The sequence below is a fragment of the Motacilla alba genome, chromosome 17, assembly GCF_015832195.1.
Source record: "Motacilla alba alba isolate MOTALB_02 chromosome 17, Motacilla_alba_V1.0_pri, whole genome shotgun sequence".
In the NCBI taxonomy this organism is placed as follows: domain Eukaryota; kingdom Metazoa; phylum Chordata; class Aves; order Passeriformes; family Motacillidae; genus Motacilla; species Motacilla alba.
In genome coordinates, this window is record NC_052032.1 from 8,744,258 (window position 1) to 8,760,601 (window position 16,344).

The 16,344-nt window shown below is 53.5% G+C and overlaps 1 protein-coding gene across 5 annotated transcripts in view; it reads right to left on the reverse strand.

Moving 5' to 3' along the window:
* GPSM1 (G protein signaling modulator 1) overlaps nt 1-16,344 on the reverse strand; it is a 65,491-nt gene that overhangs the window by 16,474 nt on the left and 32,673 nt on the right. Inside the window, exons 1-3 of one of the 5 annotated variants that reach the window (XM_038156048.1) lie at nt 9,845-10,168; nt 7,108-7,178; nt 4,865-5,035 (exon numbers count right to left, since the gene is read on the reverse strand). In XM_038156048.1, the coding sequence (XP_038011976.1) occupies nt 4,865-5,035; nt 7,108-7,146 (210 nt within the window). In that variant the 5' untranslated portion in view covers nt 7,147-7,178; nt 9,845-10,168. Of the gene's footprint in view, nt 1-64; nt 1,952-2,017; nt 4,815-4,864; nt 5,036-7,107; nt 7,179-9,844; nt 10,169-16,344 lie in introns of those variants that run through there. The other 4 variants (XM_038156047.1, XM_038156046.1, XM_038156049.1 and 1 more) reach the window with 4 other exon arrangements.

Consider the following 16,344-nt stretch of genomic DNA (forward strand, 5'->3'; position numbering starts at 1 on the left):
TTTGGAAGGTCCCCCCAGCTGAAGAGGGAGATAAAGCACTCTGAGAACAAGGCTCTGTGTTTACCTGCTCACTTCCAAGAGGACCGACACCACCACAGCAGCCTCCAGGTGTCATAGGAACAGTCTTAAATTTAGCAGCAGCTGCCTTTCCTCTCTCCCTGGCTCGGGCTTCTCCCTTCCTCCCCGAGCACGTTTACAGCAGAAAGTCTGACCAGCACTAATGGCATAATTACAGCCCTGCAGCTGAGCAGGAGGCTGTGGGATGAGGGAGGGTGTGATCTGCACTGCCCCTGTGCCGTGGCATTCACACACCAAGGAGATGCAGCAGGGACCAAGCTGATGTTAAAACAGGGAAGATGCACAGGCCCCACAGAGCAGGGAAAGCTGCCTGGTGTAAACCCCACATGCCAGCTCCAGAGGGAATTGGGAAGTGCCAGTCTCCCCTCAAACAGCACAATTCAACCAGGGAAATGAGGCTGCGGGGCTGGCAGCCTCCAAGGCTGACACATCCCTGCACCCCAGCACCCATCCAGCCCATTCTGCAGCTCCCAGTGAAGACACGGGGGAGGGATGGGGACACCTGACAGCCAAGAGGTGCCTGGACAAGCCCTGGTTCAGCAGGGACAGGCAGGATCCTCCAGATCTGCTCCCTGCCAGCACCCTCAGGGCTGACCCTCAGAGGGTCAACCACGAGCATCCTGCAACCCAACAATCCCCCAAAAAATCCTGAGACAGAAAAACACCAAAACAACTCTGGCAACCTGCCTCTGGGGCGGGGATGTATGACCTACAAAAAATTCCTTTCTTTTATGGCTGCTTCCCACTGTCCTCATAAAAAAGGCCTTATAAAAACATTTGTCCCAGGGAATGTTTGGCGATGCAGAGTGCTTGAAAATCGTTCAGTGTCTAAATACATCAGCAAGCCATCCCTGCAAGTCATCACTGCAATCACACACAGCTCCTCTTGCCCTTGACTATAAATGGGCCTGGCTGAGGACAGGCTGGGGGACAGCTCTGGAGAGTGAGGAGTCCCTCCCTGGAAGGGGAGAGTCCCAAGGATCAGGACATTTCCAGAGCACAGGTCCAGAGAGGGGTGGGCTTGAGCCTTACCTTGCTCCGTGGGTTTTGCTCCAGCTGTTGGACCTTGACACAATAAATTGGTTTAGCCCTTGAGCTCTGGCTGATGCTCAAAGACCTCTGACCTTAAACACCAGAACTGGGGCAGGTCCCCAGGAAGTCTTTTCCAGAATACACAGCCCCTTTCTTCCATGGGCCCTCTCCTTTCTGCACAGAGGAGGGTGAGGGACACAATCTCTGGTATTTCTGAAGTGTTAGAAAAATCCCATCCTTCCTGTAACCTTCTAATAACCCCCTAAAACACATCTGCTACCAAGTCAAACCCAGGCTGGAGCATTCTGACCTTCAGCACAGTGGAGAGAGGGGTTAAATTTATGAGCAAGCCTTTGATGTCTGCAAGTTTCATGTAGTACAAAAGCCCTGCTTTGATGTTCCTTTTAGAAGAGAGGAAACGCAGAAAGGTGTGCACTGCACGAGTCCCAGGGAGGCATTTGGAGGGACTTGGATCTGGCTGCCCACAGCTGCAGGCACAGGGACAGAGCTTCAGTGCAGCCACTTTAGCTCAGGGCTCTGCTGCACCAGAGCACAAACGTGACCAAAAGCACCTCACCCTCATCAGCTTCTCCACACCAAATCCTCCTCAGGGCACTCACAGCCCTGAGCGTCCCCAGGGGAGCTGCACACCTGGGCTCCCAGGTGAACAGGACCCTGTCCTTGCTCATCCCCACACCCTGGCAGGGCTGGTCCTTCTCCTCCAAGCGACCACCAGCCACGGCTGGGAAATCTCCCCACTTCAGGGGGCCCTGGGAAGGGTAAGGAAGCCCCTGTCTGCCCCAGCAGGGTCAGGACCCTCCTGCATGAGCACCACATTCACCAGCAGCCTCTTGCAGAGCAGTGGCAGGAAGGTCTGAGGCGCAGGGGACCTGCCACACTCTCCTACCTTCCTCAGCAGCTGGGCCATGGCTTCTCCCATCCATGCCAGCATCCCCACGGCTTCTCCTGCAGGCTGAGCCCTCCTCTCAGGGCCCCACCGAGCTGCCAGGAGGGACAGGCTCCTCTCCATCCCCTGCTCACTCCCCTTTTGCCTGCCTCCCCTCCGCCTCCTCCCAAGGGGAGTTTCCCAGCAGCTCGGTAATTAGCAGCATCATCACCAGCGCTAATAACAACCACCAGGGCTCCTGCCATCCCAAGCTCCAACAACTCCACACAGCCATCATCACGCCCCTGGAACCTCCCCGGGGGAGGCAGGAGAGCAGCATTACCCCAGCACACCCTGGGGAGGAGGGAGGTAAACAACAGGCAGGGATGGGGGTGAATGCAGGAGCTCTGAGTCACCTCACCCCCAGAGCCTCCCCGGCCTGGATGTGCCCTTGGGATGGAGCTCAGGGCACTGCTGGGATGGAGCTCAGGGCACCACGGGCAGTTGCCCTCGGGCTGGAGCTCCAGCTCACCCAGAGGTCACACTGCCGGACCTGGGGTTGGTTTTTCCCCTGCTCACACTCTGGGTTCTCCTCTGCCGTGTCCAGCAGGGATTGTGACACCCCAGACAAACACCTCAGCTCAACCTGCAGAGATCACCTCTAAGGAGTCACAGTTTAGCAATGGATTAAAGAGAATTGTTGCTTTTTTCCTTGCAAAATGAGGAATCTGGGGGAGTTGTTGTCTCAGCAGCCCGACCAGGAAGAGCTTCTCTCCCACTGGGGTGGGGTTTGCTCCCTTTGACTGCAAAGGCTCCCATGGATGGAATTGCAGCTTTTCAACTCCCCCGTGACAGCAGAACACAGAGGGGTTGCTTTGCTCATGGCAAAACCCAGAGGACGACGCTGACTTTGAACATCCTGAGGTCTGGCCCGTGCTGCAGTCAGCCTGGCAAAGCTGGGAGCAGTAAAGCTGCCCTGAAGTGACCCTGCTGTGTCCCCAGAGCCCTCTCCCCAAACGCCAGGTGTGCTGCCAAGGGGCCACCAGTGGTTGGCAAAGCCCCACAGGGCCATTTTTCAGCCACAGCCCATGGACCCACAGCTCCACTCCTCAGGAATGCCTTCCCCAGCTCCTGATGGAGCGTGGCTCTTGTTTGGTCTCTGGCTGAATGTCTGAGTTAAAAATACAAGGCTATTTCTGGCAGAAGTGGTTTTTTTTCTCTCTTTGTGTTGCCTTGTGTGCCCCCATGCTGCTGTCTCCTCTCTGGCTCAGATGAGCTTTGTTTTCCTTCTCACTGACCACGTTTGCACCGGTGAGCTGCAGGAAATGTTTTCCCCAGCAGACCATTTCCACAAGCACTGTTGGGAACAGAGAATGAGCTCAGAGAAGTCTAAAAAAATTTTAAAAACCCCAGTTAGTGTAAAAATTCAGTCTCCAGTGGCCAGAGAACTGAAAGGCAGGAATGTCTGTGGTAAAAAAAGGATGTGTCCACACACTCATGCACACAGGTACAGCAGGAGGTATTCTCCCCATGATCCACAGCTGAGGAACAAAGGACTCAGAGCCAGAATTACCTTCAAGCATCCCCACTCCACAGCCAGGCTTCATCCCAAGCTCTGCAGCTCTGACTCTTTCTTAGCCAGCATGAAAATATTTCATTTCTCTTTTTCTTAAATGCCAAGGAAAAAAAAAACCAAAACAGGCCTATCTTTTGTGGCTTGGATTGATTCCATCTGGAATCACTGCACGATCACAGCACTGTGATGGTGTGTTAGAGACCCGGTGTAAAGCAAAAACCTGAACACTTCCCAGCACCCATGAGATCACTGATGGCTCCTGTTACACTTTGTCTCTCCTGGCAACAAGCTGAGGATGTGGGGCTTTCTCGCTTGAGATCACTGAGTTCAAACACCTCCAAGCCCCCTCCCACGATGCAGGAACGTGCCATCGTGGTGGGTGTGAGCCCTGCTTCCAGGGCTGGGAACAAACCCAGCACAGCTGCGGGAAAGCTCCCCAGGATTTGTGTTTGCCACGTGTCACCACAAACATCAACACCAGCGGAAGGGAAGGGCCCAAACCCAGCAGAAGTGTCAGGTTAAAAACAGCAGAAAGGCATCTGGGGAGATCCCCAGGACAGGGATCCTCACCCTCCTCCGGGGAGCCAAGCACAGACTGATCAGAGCTCCCCTCACAGGAGCAGTGACCTGGAAATCACCAACACCAGGGCCAGCTCTGGAGGAAATGAGCTCCATCTGTGCTGCTCCCAAAGAAGAGCTCCTGGATGATGATTTCTACCATCTCTGATGAATTCTGAGACCACTCTGCACACTGACCATCAGCGTGATCAGAACAGGAGGTAGAGCTTCTACAGTCCCACATCTGGCAAAGGCAACCAGCAAACCAGCACTTTGGGTTGCTTGCCAAACACCTGGGAAGGGCTCTGCTTTTTGAAGGCACCAATCCCACTCCTCACGAGCCCCAGGAGCTGATCAATTCAAGCTCCACAAAGCACCCAAACTGCTGTGCTCTTCTGGAATTCAAGGCATCACATCCTGACAACCGTAAACTCAGATAAGATCAGCTCGAGGCTCCTGTCCCTCAAGAGAAGGTTTTAAATGCCACCACCGAGACACAGTTTGTGATGGAGACTGGTTCCACTGCTCTGCTAAAAGGACAGTGGTGCTGAGGCTCAAAAAGGCAAAAGGATTTACCCACAGCTGCCCCCAGAGCCAGCAAACAGAGCACAGCTACACAATCTCCCTTCCAGCCAAAAATCCCCACTGCCACCCCCACACCCAGCTGGAAATGAGGTAAGAACAAAGATGAGGAACTCCCAGATCAGCACTGGAGATTAAAATCATCTTCCTACCGACTGTGGCACCTGCACTCTGACCTGCCCAGCATCCAGAGGGGATCCCTGGGCTTTCCTCTCCGAGCCGCCCTGGTGCTCCCGGTGCTTCTTGTTTCTTGCAGGTAACGACAAGAACTCCTTCCCTGAGATCTTCAGCTCTCCCACGTGGTGGCTGTCCCCATTCTGGTCCTTGGGAAAGCAAGAAACAGTCACTGCAGCAATCGCCAGCCTCGGGTTTTGGTGGAGCTCTGTTGGCTCCTACCCACAGAGCAGGAGAGGCACAGGGGCACAGTTAACGTGGGGCTTGAGCTCAGGGCACACACAGCCACAGAAACTCAGGACTGAAACTCAGGATGGAAACACAGGATTGAAACACAGGATGGAAACACAGAACTGAAACACAGGACAGAAATACAGGACTGCCACCCCAGGTGTGGGGAAACAGAGGTGACAGAGATCCCAAACAGGAACGGTGAGAAGGAAGGAGAGATTCATTGCCATGTTGATGGCAGCAGCACAGCCAGGCCAGTGCCCACACCTTAAAAAGCAGCCACAGGAATATAAATCAGAAGTAGAGTGCCTTGCAGAGCCTTGGTTAGAGCCCTCACAGGGCTCAGTGCATGACAACAGGAGGGATGACTCAATTTCAGCACGTGGGCACCTTCAGGGTGAAACCCAGAGTGTGAGAAAGAGATCTTAGTCTGGTACACAAAGGAATAAACAAGAGGCTGGGAGACAAAACCAGAGATGAACTGAGTGAGAGACAGGCTGGAGGGAGCAGGGTGAGCAGGGAGCAGCGTTCAGGAGAACCAAGGTGGGTGCTCCTGTGCCCCAGCTCTGTGAGAGGCACTGGACAGAGGCTCCTGGGAGTGGGGTACCAGGGGGGCTGTGCTGGCTTTGAAGGCATCTCTGGCAGGGACAACACTGAGAGGATGCTGGAGAGGTCAGGGCTCACCCCATGGGTTCACTCCTTGCTCCTTCTCACTCCCACCACGGCACCAAGCACAGGAGCCCCTCCCAGGGCTGTAACCCAGTGGGACAGAGCAGGGGACCTGCATCCAGAGCACTCTGAAGGAGAGGTGACCTCACACCCTGCCAAGGACACCGCAGGGGGAACAGGAGTGCTCACACCCGAGCCCACAGCTCCTGCTTGCCCCATCCTCCCCCAGAGCCCCTGAAATGCACGGCCCTGCCTGAGCCACTGCTCAGCTCCTAGAGCAAAGAGCAGGAACCATCAGCAGAACAGCCAGTCACACACCAGCACAGCCCCTGGCCAGCCCTCGGGGTTGTGCTGCTCTCATGGGGACAGCCAATGTCCCCTGACCTTGGGCACTGCTGTCCCTGCCATCGACACCCGGAGATGGAGTCACGCTGGTGACAGCAGCAAAAGCCAAAACAGCCAAGGGCCACTGGGAGAATTGATCAAAATACATCAGGACATTTGGAATTTATTTTCCAAAGAGAGTTCGTTCAGGGAGGAGCTTTTGCCTGGCCTTCCCAGTGTTTAATGGGATTTTTAGGTGCCTAAATGGTTTCTCAAGCCTGAGGTTGTGTCCCATTGACCACCTGCCCTCACCTGCAGCTTGGGTGAGCTTTTTCCCTCTGTGACAGAGTTCTGGAAATGCTGTGCCCGGAAAGCACTGGGTGAATGGGGACGATTTGTGCCAAAAACATTCCAAAAAGGCAGCAAGGCTGCAGGCCTGGCCAGCCCCTGTGGGCAGAGCCGAGCCCTGGGCAGCAGCAGCAGGATTTGCTGAGAGGCTGAAATGATCCCTGCGGCTGGAAGGGCTCAGTGCCTCCAGCTGCTGCAGGAGCAGCCCTGGGGACACGAGGAAACGCTGATCTGCTTGGATCTGACATTCCCAGGAGCAAAGCAATCCCTGGAGCCCCCAGAACAAACCCTCTGCCTCCTGCAGGGCTCCATCTCCCGTGCCATCTCCGTGTCACTCCACTGGGGTGACAGGCACTGGCTGCCACTCAGGGGCTAAGCTGCTCACCAGGATCCTTCCAATAAAGGGCTGCTTTTTCAAAAAAAGCCCAGAAGTGACTTTCCAGCTTTGAGTGCTAAGTGCCTTTTTAGTCAGACCAGCTGTTCCTCTCCTCCAAGCTCTCCAGAAACCCTCTTTGGTTAATCCCATTGACTCCAATGATATCTGCTAATTGCAGATTTCCCTGCAAATGAAGCCAGTCAACAACAAACCAACTGCAATCTGTGCACAGATTCCCACTGGCAATTTCTGAGTCCAGACGTCTTTGCTTACCTTTTCAGAAGGGAACTTGAGGAGGTCTAAGCTGTCCATGCTGTTCCTCTGGAGTCTCTTTGGCCTGGCTCCTGCAAAACAAACACTCTCGCATCAGGGGGGTGGCACCAACACACAAATGTCACACAGAGAGAGCCCAAAGCACGGCAGATCCTCTGTTCTGGTTAACTAAAAGTCAGAGGGGTGGGATGATGCCTTGAGATTCAAATTTGGAGGTTTTTTTCTTATTGTTTTGGGTCTTTTTAAAGCACTGTCACAGGGCTGTGTGAGGCTTGGGCCATCGAGCTGCAGCCAGGTCACACCACGACCCTGATCTCAGACAAGGTCTCTGGAATTCAGGAGTTACAAACCTCACCCTGAACCACAAAAGTCATGGGACTGGCATTGAGAAAAGTCATAACAAAGAGACAATTTAATACATCTGTGGATTTTCTGCTTTATCATCATGTTTTTAGCTGAAAGAATGTTTCTGGGACTCAACTTTGAGCTCTTCTCTACAGTCACAGAGGCTGGAGAACTAAGTGAAGGAGCAAATGTGTTCTAACTATCACAGGCCCAGCCTTCAGGGGAACAAAATCTTGCCTTGAACCTGAAAGAGGAATCAAAACTTGGCAGGATTTATGGTATTTAATTGAGATTTCATAAGATTTTGATGTTTGATTCCAACAACAACAGAGTGGGTGAAACACAGTTCACTCCTGGTTTCCAAACCCTCTTCACCTCCACAGTCTCCCTTCAACCTCCTTCCAGCTGCTCCTGCCCTGCTGACAAACAGCCCGGATGCACAATTTGGTACCTGGATGCTTTCACCATCCCTGGGAGAGCTTCTGCCCTTCCCTGATGGCTCCTGAAGGCTCAGCTGAGCTGATCCCCACGCGACACCCCACTCCAGCAACCCCACACAGGGCAGAGCCCAAAACTCTGCACTCAGGGTCCTGGGACACCTTCCAGGCTCGAGGGGAAATCCTGGGGAGGGATGATCCCTGTGCTGAGCCCTGAGAACACAAACACAGAGCTTTGTGTGGTTCCTGCAGCTGCAAACTCCCCAACCCCACCGTTCCTCAGCGCCCCCAGCCCAGCAGCAGTGCCCCTCTGAGCTCAGGGCCACAGAGCTGCTCGCTGGGCAAACCTACCAGAGAAAAGGCACAAAATTCACCAATCAAGGCTGGCTGAAAGCAGAGCATGGGGATTAACCAGGAAAAGGCTCCAGGGATCCTGCACCAGCACAGCCAGCTCAGCCAGGGCTCCAGATGCCACCACAGCTGGATCCAAACTGCACCAACTCCAAGGACAACACTGCTTGGAGAAGCTCAGCTTCACAAGATACAAGCTCAGACCAGCTGGGACCTCCCCAAGGGTCCAAACTCACATCACAGCTCGGCCAAAAGTGACCTGAAGTTGATGTCTGTGCCTCACCGCCCTGAAGGGATTTACTGCTTGCAGCCTTGAAGACTCCAATCAGCAAAACATTCCCGCACATTCCTGCCTCTCTCCTCCAAAAAGCACACCAGCACCAGCTTTGTTTGAAGGTGATTCATTACCAGGCTTTGAGTTCAGGGGGGCTGACATCAGGGCTGGAGGTGGAGAACAGACACTGAGCACACGTCATGAGGAGCAGTCAGTGCTCCCACCAAACCCATCCCTTCCACACAATGCCAGGGGCCCACCTGTCAGCAGCTCAGAACATTTGTGTTGGAAAAGGCCTCAAAGACCTCAAATCCAACCAATTCCCACCTTGTCACCCAGACCAGAGCACCGAGTGCCACGTCCAGTCGTCCTTGAGCACCTCCAGGGGTGGTGACTCCCTGGGCAGCCCCTTCTGATGCCCAACAACCCCATCCCTGAAGAAAATTCCCTTTGCTCTGCCACATTCCCAGCACCCTCAGCATGGAGGAGAGGGCTGTGAGATGGCTGAAGGACTTTTGGGCGCTGCCACGTCGCTCAGGCAGGAGGGGACAGCAGTGCTGGGCTGTTCCCAGGGGCTCCCAGTTACACCCTCTGCACGCTGCTACAGCTGCCCGTGGCTTCCCTCAGAACAACCTACAGCAGCAAGGTGGATCTGGAGAAAAAGTCACCTACAAACCCCTGATCAGAGGCACATTTGGGTTCCAGAGGCACATTTGGGTTCCAGAGGTGAGCCCAGCCCTGGAAGTGAGCGTGCGTCACGGCTCCGTTTAACAGCCACTTCCAGGAAAACAAGAAAGCAGCAAAGCGTGCCCAGTTAGATAAACACACATCATTTCCAGCTGTCTAAAGAGTCATTAATTACACACCTCCATCCCCAGGTGCTTTTGTGTGTTCCCAGAGCACTGAACTGCTGGCCAGCAGCCATCAATCTCCGAGCAGAGCAAACCTGCCTGCTGTTAATTTAATAGACACAGGCAGCTGAGTCCACCCAGCAGAACAACTCATCTTTTTCTCTTGCTCTGATGCTGGTGGCTGTCTGTGACTGTGTGGGGTTTGCACACACTTGAGGTGAGACAGGAAGAAGTTCAGAATTACAAAAAAACTTCATTCCACTCAGCTGTTTCTTCCAGAAATCCCAGCCAGTGCTGGGGGCACTGTCCCCGCTCACCACACTGAAACAAGCAGCATTAGCAGGGTCCCTATCACCCAGGGCTACAAGAAACTGCATCCACACCAGCAGCAACTCCCACCAGACTTGTGGGAGCTTCTCCCCTTCTCATCCCACACATCCTCATCCACCTTCCAGGAGAGCAGAGCTTTCCATACTCACAAGCATCCCACGACAGGAGGAGTCCCTCTAACTTTCTGTCTCCATTCCCTCAGATGGCTCCAGGTGTAACTTTCAGCCTCTCCCAACTTCTTTTGCCCAGAAATACCTGCAGCACCACTTAATGCTCAACCAAAGCTGAGCTCTGCCTCCTTCTCCCCAGGGCTGATCCACAGCAGCAGCTGGGGATGTGAAGGATTGAGCAGCTCAAAGCCCAGGTCTGCTCCTCTGGAGGGTTTTTTTCCCCTCTCTCTCTCTCTCTCCAGCATTTATTGGCATGTTTACCAAGCCTGCTGCAGAGAAATGGAAAAACCTCAGGGGCCTTTCTAAATGCTCTCTCTGTCTCAGAGGTTTACTGAGGTCTCAAAGAGAGCAAGTTGAAACCTTCTTGTGAACATCAGCTGAGCAACGCTCCTGACTGGCTGCATTCATGCCCTGTTTTCCTGCAGCTCCTGGGATGTTGCTCTTTTCAGGGGTGTTGTACCTTTTTAAAATATTTTTCTTCAAAATCTTCTCCTCCTCCCCATCTACGATCTCAACAGCACCGTGAACCAAGGGGATTTTTTAAAAAATGTTTTTCAACTTTTTGCTTTTGCAATTTGGTTGCTGAGGTGAGTTTGACCGTTTTCACATTCTTGTCTTTAATCTGCAGCCACAGAGAACACAAGGAGGGTTTATCAAGGATGGTGATGGGATCATCTCATGGAAAGGAGCACTAGGGCAAGTTGGGCAGACAGAGCTTTGTTCCTGCATGCACAGGCTCCATCTCCAAGAGATTGCAGTTGACAGGATGGAGCTGAACATGTGGAGAGATTGCAGTTGACAGGATGGAGCTGAACCTGTGTAGAGATTGCAGTTGACAGGATGGAGCTGAACCTGTGGAGAGAGTGCAGTTGACAGGATGGAGCTGAACCTGTGTAGCAGCGACTCAGGGAGCCCTGGCAGGAGCTCTCATCAGGCTGACATGTGCTTTGATAAGCCCCAGCTCTGCCCCCTCTCCCACAGCTCCAGGAGCTGCTGCCTCCCTCCCCAGCCACAGCAGCAGGTCTGTATCTGCAGCTGGAACAGGCTGGAGCCCTCTGGGGGGCTGTGCCAGAGCAGGCAGAATTCAACCTGACAGCGACTCCATGGAAAACCAACAGGGAAAGGTTGTGGAGCCAGCATCAGCCCCCGGTGCCTGCAGCACTCCGGGGTGAGCAGCCCCACAGAACACGGGCTGGGCACCCCAAATAACACAGCAAATCCCACATCAGGACTTGCTGTGTTCTCAGGAAAAGGTCATTTCCCCCTGTACCTGCATTAACCAGGAGAGTGACTTGGCTTTTGGGGGAGTTCTCTCAGCCCTGGACAGTGCCTCCCCCTCTCTGTACAGACCTGAACCTTGATCCTGGCAGACAGCTCTAAATATTGCTCAGGATAATTACATCAGAGCAGCCAAGGCAGTTGTCTGGGGTGGAATGCTGCTCTGGAAACCCTTCCCAGCCCCGAAGTGACAGTGGAGATAGGGTCCAGTGCTCCCAGAGCATCTCCAATCATCCACTGCTGACATCTCATCAGGGGAGCTCTGTCAGCCTCGTGCTCCTTTATTACAGCAAAGCTCTTCCAGAGGGAAGGGGGAGGGGGAGAACAAGCACAGCAGCAGGAAAAGAAAGAAGGGAAAAAAAAAAAAAAGCATCCTCCAGTAGGACAAGCATCTCATTTAAGGCTTTAATTAGTCTTCAAACACATAATGGGTTCTGGCACTATAAATCCACTTGACCTCTATTATTGTCAGCACTCGCCTGATAAATGGTGGCATTTGTTTTCCCAGTTGCTACTGGGGTAGGACAATGCTTTTCTCTAAATAAAGCAAATAATATCAGTTATTTACAATGACTGGGCCATAAAATGCTGGTGCCAAGCTGCTGTGTGCCCATCCATGGGAAGGGCCATCTGCTCACCCTGCTCCTGCAGGCAGGGAAGGAGCAGGGAATCCCAACAGCTCTGGATCCTTGTGTGTCTGAGGATGCAGAACTGGGAACCACAAGGATGGGAACGATCCCTGGGAGGAACATCCCTGCTCTGCTGGGAGGCACTGATGAGCTTTATCCAGAGCACAAGCAAATCTCAACCTCCCAACAGGCCCTGAGCACAACAAAGCCCTGCTCCAGAACAAGAATCCTGCAGTTTTCTCCTCTGTGGCAAAACTGTTCCTTTACAGCAGCTGCACACAGAACTGTGGCAATACAGAGAAGTTCTCTTTGCATCAAGGTGCTCGTCTGGCTGATCTGGCAGAAGATGCTCTGGGTTTGTGTCACCCCAGCTCTGCAGCTCCAGAATCCAGTCTGACAGCTGAGCAACGGGCTGAAAATAACAGCAATAAGAGCAATAACAGCAGTGCTGCACAGCCACCCCTGGGGCATTTCCTGCCTGCGCTCAGGGTGAGCAGCTGGCACAGAGGCTCCTCGGATGGGGAGAGGGAATGAGGAGATCTCTGGATCACTGGCCAAAGAACCCTCACATGCAGATGGAAGAGGTAAAACCTGGAAAAAGAGTAGAAATGGCACAAGGGAGCTACTTTTTTTCTTATTTGTTATTTATTTCCCCCAGTAGGAGCAAACTCAAGGTAGGAAAGCTGCAGTCTTGGAATACAAGGGGATCTTATTTGTAGCCTTACAACTCTTGAGTAATTGCTGTGGTGTTGGGCACATCTTTGATTTCAGTTTTCCCCCAAATGTGCAACAGGCATTAGCTTTTCTCTAACCAAGGGTGACTTGCAAATAAAACATTGGCAATTTGGGTGAAAGAATGAAATATTTAGGAGGGGTTTTTGCAGAAAACACCGAGCACCCAACCCTGAAACACTCGACAAAGACAAGCCTGGAGGCTGTGGGAAGGCTGGGCCATGTCAGGCACAGCCTCCTGTAACCATAACCCCCCCAGGCAATCGTCTGCTTCGGAGAGGAACACTTGTGGGGACAGAGGGATCTTTTGGGAGATCAGCTGAACTGGGTGGAGCAGGCTGGGAGGAGGCTCATAGCCCCAGGGCTAACTCAACAGAGGTGAGATGGACTTGGCAGCAGCACCTGGCTTGTTTCTGAGGGCAGGATTTTCCCTCCAGGATGCAGCAGAGTCTCATGACCTCCCACCATCCATTATCAGCTGGTGTTGAGCAAGCAGAGATCAAACCCGGGGTTTAGCTAAAAGTGACACGCAATAATTAACAGGGGCAACATCTCCAGCAGCCAGACAAGCCCAAGGACACGATTCTGTCCTCCAGACTGACTCAGGGAGGGCAGAGAAGGAGCAGCCACGTGGCAGCTTAGCAGCCATCAAACACCCACAGTAAAATCCTCTAAAAAAGAGGGGGGATGTACTCGATCCCTCCTCCTGTGATCAGCCAGCAGCTCCCAGCACACGCTGCCCACGCTGGACCAGGCTCCTGAGCTCTGCCAGGGGTTTTTGCCAAGCCAAGGCTGGCTGTCCCAGGGTTTGTCCCTGCCAGGAATGGTCCTGAGGTCACCCCAGGGATGACAGGGGCTCTGCTGAGGGTCTGGCCTTGCCCTGCTCAGAGCAATGCCAAGGCACACCGTGGCCATCCATACAGAAAGTTTTAAGAGAGAAAAAGCAATTCTACCTGGGCAAGAAAGAGAACTTCCTTCTTGTCTTTTCTTGCTCTGTGCTGCACAGAAGGTACAGCAAGCAGAGGAATCTTGTTCCTCAGGGCAGTGCTGTGCCCTAGGCCAGAGCAGCATCACAGCCAGGGCATTTCCTACCAAGGAAAACTGTCTGGGAAGGTGCACTCAGGAACCAGACAGCACAGCAGAGCTGGGAGTGCTGCTGGAGTCTGGAGCTGCAGCCAAATGGAACTTCAGCCTTCCCAGAGCCAATGCTTTCCAAAAAGTTCTCCCTCCCCACAACAAGAGATCTAATCTCGACTGGATGGATGGCTTTGCCACAAGCCACGTTGTGCCTTCTCTGCCACAGGCTTCAAGAACTGGCCTGTTCCTCATCCTCTTTTCCAGCACTTGCCATCTCCCCTGGCATCAAGATAAAACAAATTTCAGTAGCACAACATCATCTTCTCCAGTCCTGGAGCATTTCCTCTGCTGTGAGCCAAGAACTCCTGCTGTATTTGACACCAATGCTGGGAAGGAGGCTCCTGTACACAGCAGGATGAGAGAGGAACGTTAAATCCTTGGGAAGAGCATTTTAAAACTTCCTAAAGCCAATACTGGGGCAGTCTGAAGCGAGTGCTAAATTACTGAGTTTAAAATCCAAATGACTCAGAGGTTCATCCCCCCCACCAGTGCTGCTGGAATGACTTCACAGCTGTAACAGCAGAGGATTTAGAAAAAACTCATTATAAAGAAGAGGCATCCTTGAGAAGTCCTGAGCCTTGAGTGCAGAATCCCCCTGTGGAAGCAGCTCCTGCTCTGCTCCCAGAAGGGCCACACAGACAGGTCTTTTGGGCACCTCCCCTGCAGGCACATGGGAATATCTGCCCCAGCTCTCCCTGGGAGCACAGCAAAGCCACCAGCCCAGCAACCCTTCCTTCCCCTTGGCCAAAAGCCACTCAGCTCCTGCAGCACCTCATCCATCACCCCCTGCCTCAGCAGGTACAATTAACCAGCACAGCCTCGGGCTTTCATTTTCACAATGAAAAAAAGGCTGAGCTGCAGCCCCAAAAAAATAAAAAATCCAATCGAGCTGAGGAGATTTAACATTAAGCACTTTAACTGCTGCCCTGGCTCAGTGTGACTGGAAGGGATGGGCAGGTTCCATGCTGGGGATGTGACCCCGACCCTGCCCCAGGGAAGGCAAATGCTTCCCAGACAGTGAAATCACAGCCTGAGGGAGCAGGGCTGGCCCACTGTCAGCAAGATGCTGCTCTCACACGGCCACAGCTCTCAGCTGACAGTTTTCTGCAGGAAGATTGAGCAAACTGCAAGGAAGGAACATCCCTGTGGGCTGGGCAGCATCCCAGCCCCAGGCACAGGCTGGCAGGGGGAGCAGCATCACCTCCTCCCTGCTGGCATCAGCAGAGGGATGGTCAATCCTGCCTGGTTTATCAGCCCTAAACACTTTTTAGGAACTTCAAAGATATTTAAAGCGAGCAAACAAACACAACAACAAACAGGCTGGGAAACATAAAAGCAGATTTTTTTTCTATTCTAGTCTGATTGATCCAAGGGTTCAAAGATTCCTGTGAGGAGATGAGCTCAAAACTGCACTGAGGATGCAGAGCCCCACAATCAAAGCCCCACAGAGCTGAGCAGGGCTCAGGAAGGAGTGGGGTGCTGTGCCCACTGCAGAACACAACCTGAAGCAGGGCTGCCTCACACAGGGATGAGCACATGGAGCCTCTGGAACGCCAGACGAGCAGGGCAGCCTTGTGCCTACCACTTCTCAGCAGGAGGTCAGCAGAGAGGGAGGTCAGGCTCCTTCTTTGACCCAAACTGACACGGCTTCACCTGTAAATAAGCCTCACTCCAGCCCTGCTTAGAGAAAAGCTGATGCCCATGGCACCAAAACCAGGCGTGCCCAGCATCGCAATCACTCAGAGCTGTGAGACCCCCCTGCCCAGCAGCACTGCCCTGGGTTTGCTCCCAGCCAGGCTCAGGGCTGAGCCCTCCCCTGCCTCAGAGCAAGCACAGCAGGGCAGTGGTGTCAGTGCTCTGCAAACAGCACAGAAACCCTGCCAGCAGCCAGCCCTGGGAGCATCCCCACGCCAACGCCTCCTGAACACCTGCAGCCCTCCCCACCCACTGCCAGCTGCCAGCAGAGGTTGTCTCGTGTCTCCTGCCTCTGCTGCTGCCAGCAGGCACGGCTGAGGCTGAGGAGAGCAGAAGAAAAGCAGCCCAGAGCCATTTCTCACTGTGGAGAGGTACTGAGGGGGCCAGAGCTCCTGTGTGCCTCCAGCCCCTGGGGGATCCCTGTCCCTGTGCTCCCCTCCCAGCTGGCAGGATCCCCCAGAGGCTCAGGGCAGATCCCCAGCCCTGATTCCCCACCCAGGCAGGGACCAGGAAGGGTCAGCTCATCCAGTCCACGCTGGGGACAGGCAGCTCCTCACAGAGCAGATCTGCAGCTTCAACTCATCTGCAAAAAGGCACCAGTGCTGTCTGTCTGCACCCCAGGACATCCCCCAGGGCTCATTCTCACCCTGGCTGCCTTCACCCCTAAAAACCACCCCACGGAGCCACAGAAAAGTCCTTCATTCTCTCCAGAGGCAAAGCCTACCAGTACTCAACTCTCAGCTTGCAGTGTGTGAAAGAGAAGGAGATTTATTCGGGGCCACATTTTTGGTTGTTTGGAGAAGCAAACCCAGCCCCTGTTTATTTACTTCGTGTTCCAGCTCCTCTCCAGCTTCCTTCAGTTTGTTGCTTTAAGCTCTCTGTGTTTGCCTTTCTCAACAAGGTCGCTGCTTTCACAAGACTCCTGCAGCACTGCCCCACTTCCCCAGCCTCCAGCTTTGTCTCCTGCCATCCAAATACTCTCAGAATATTAATTAAAATCATCAAGAG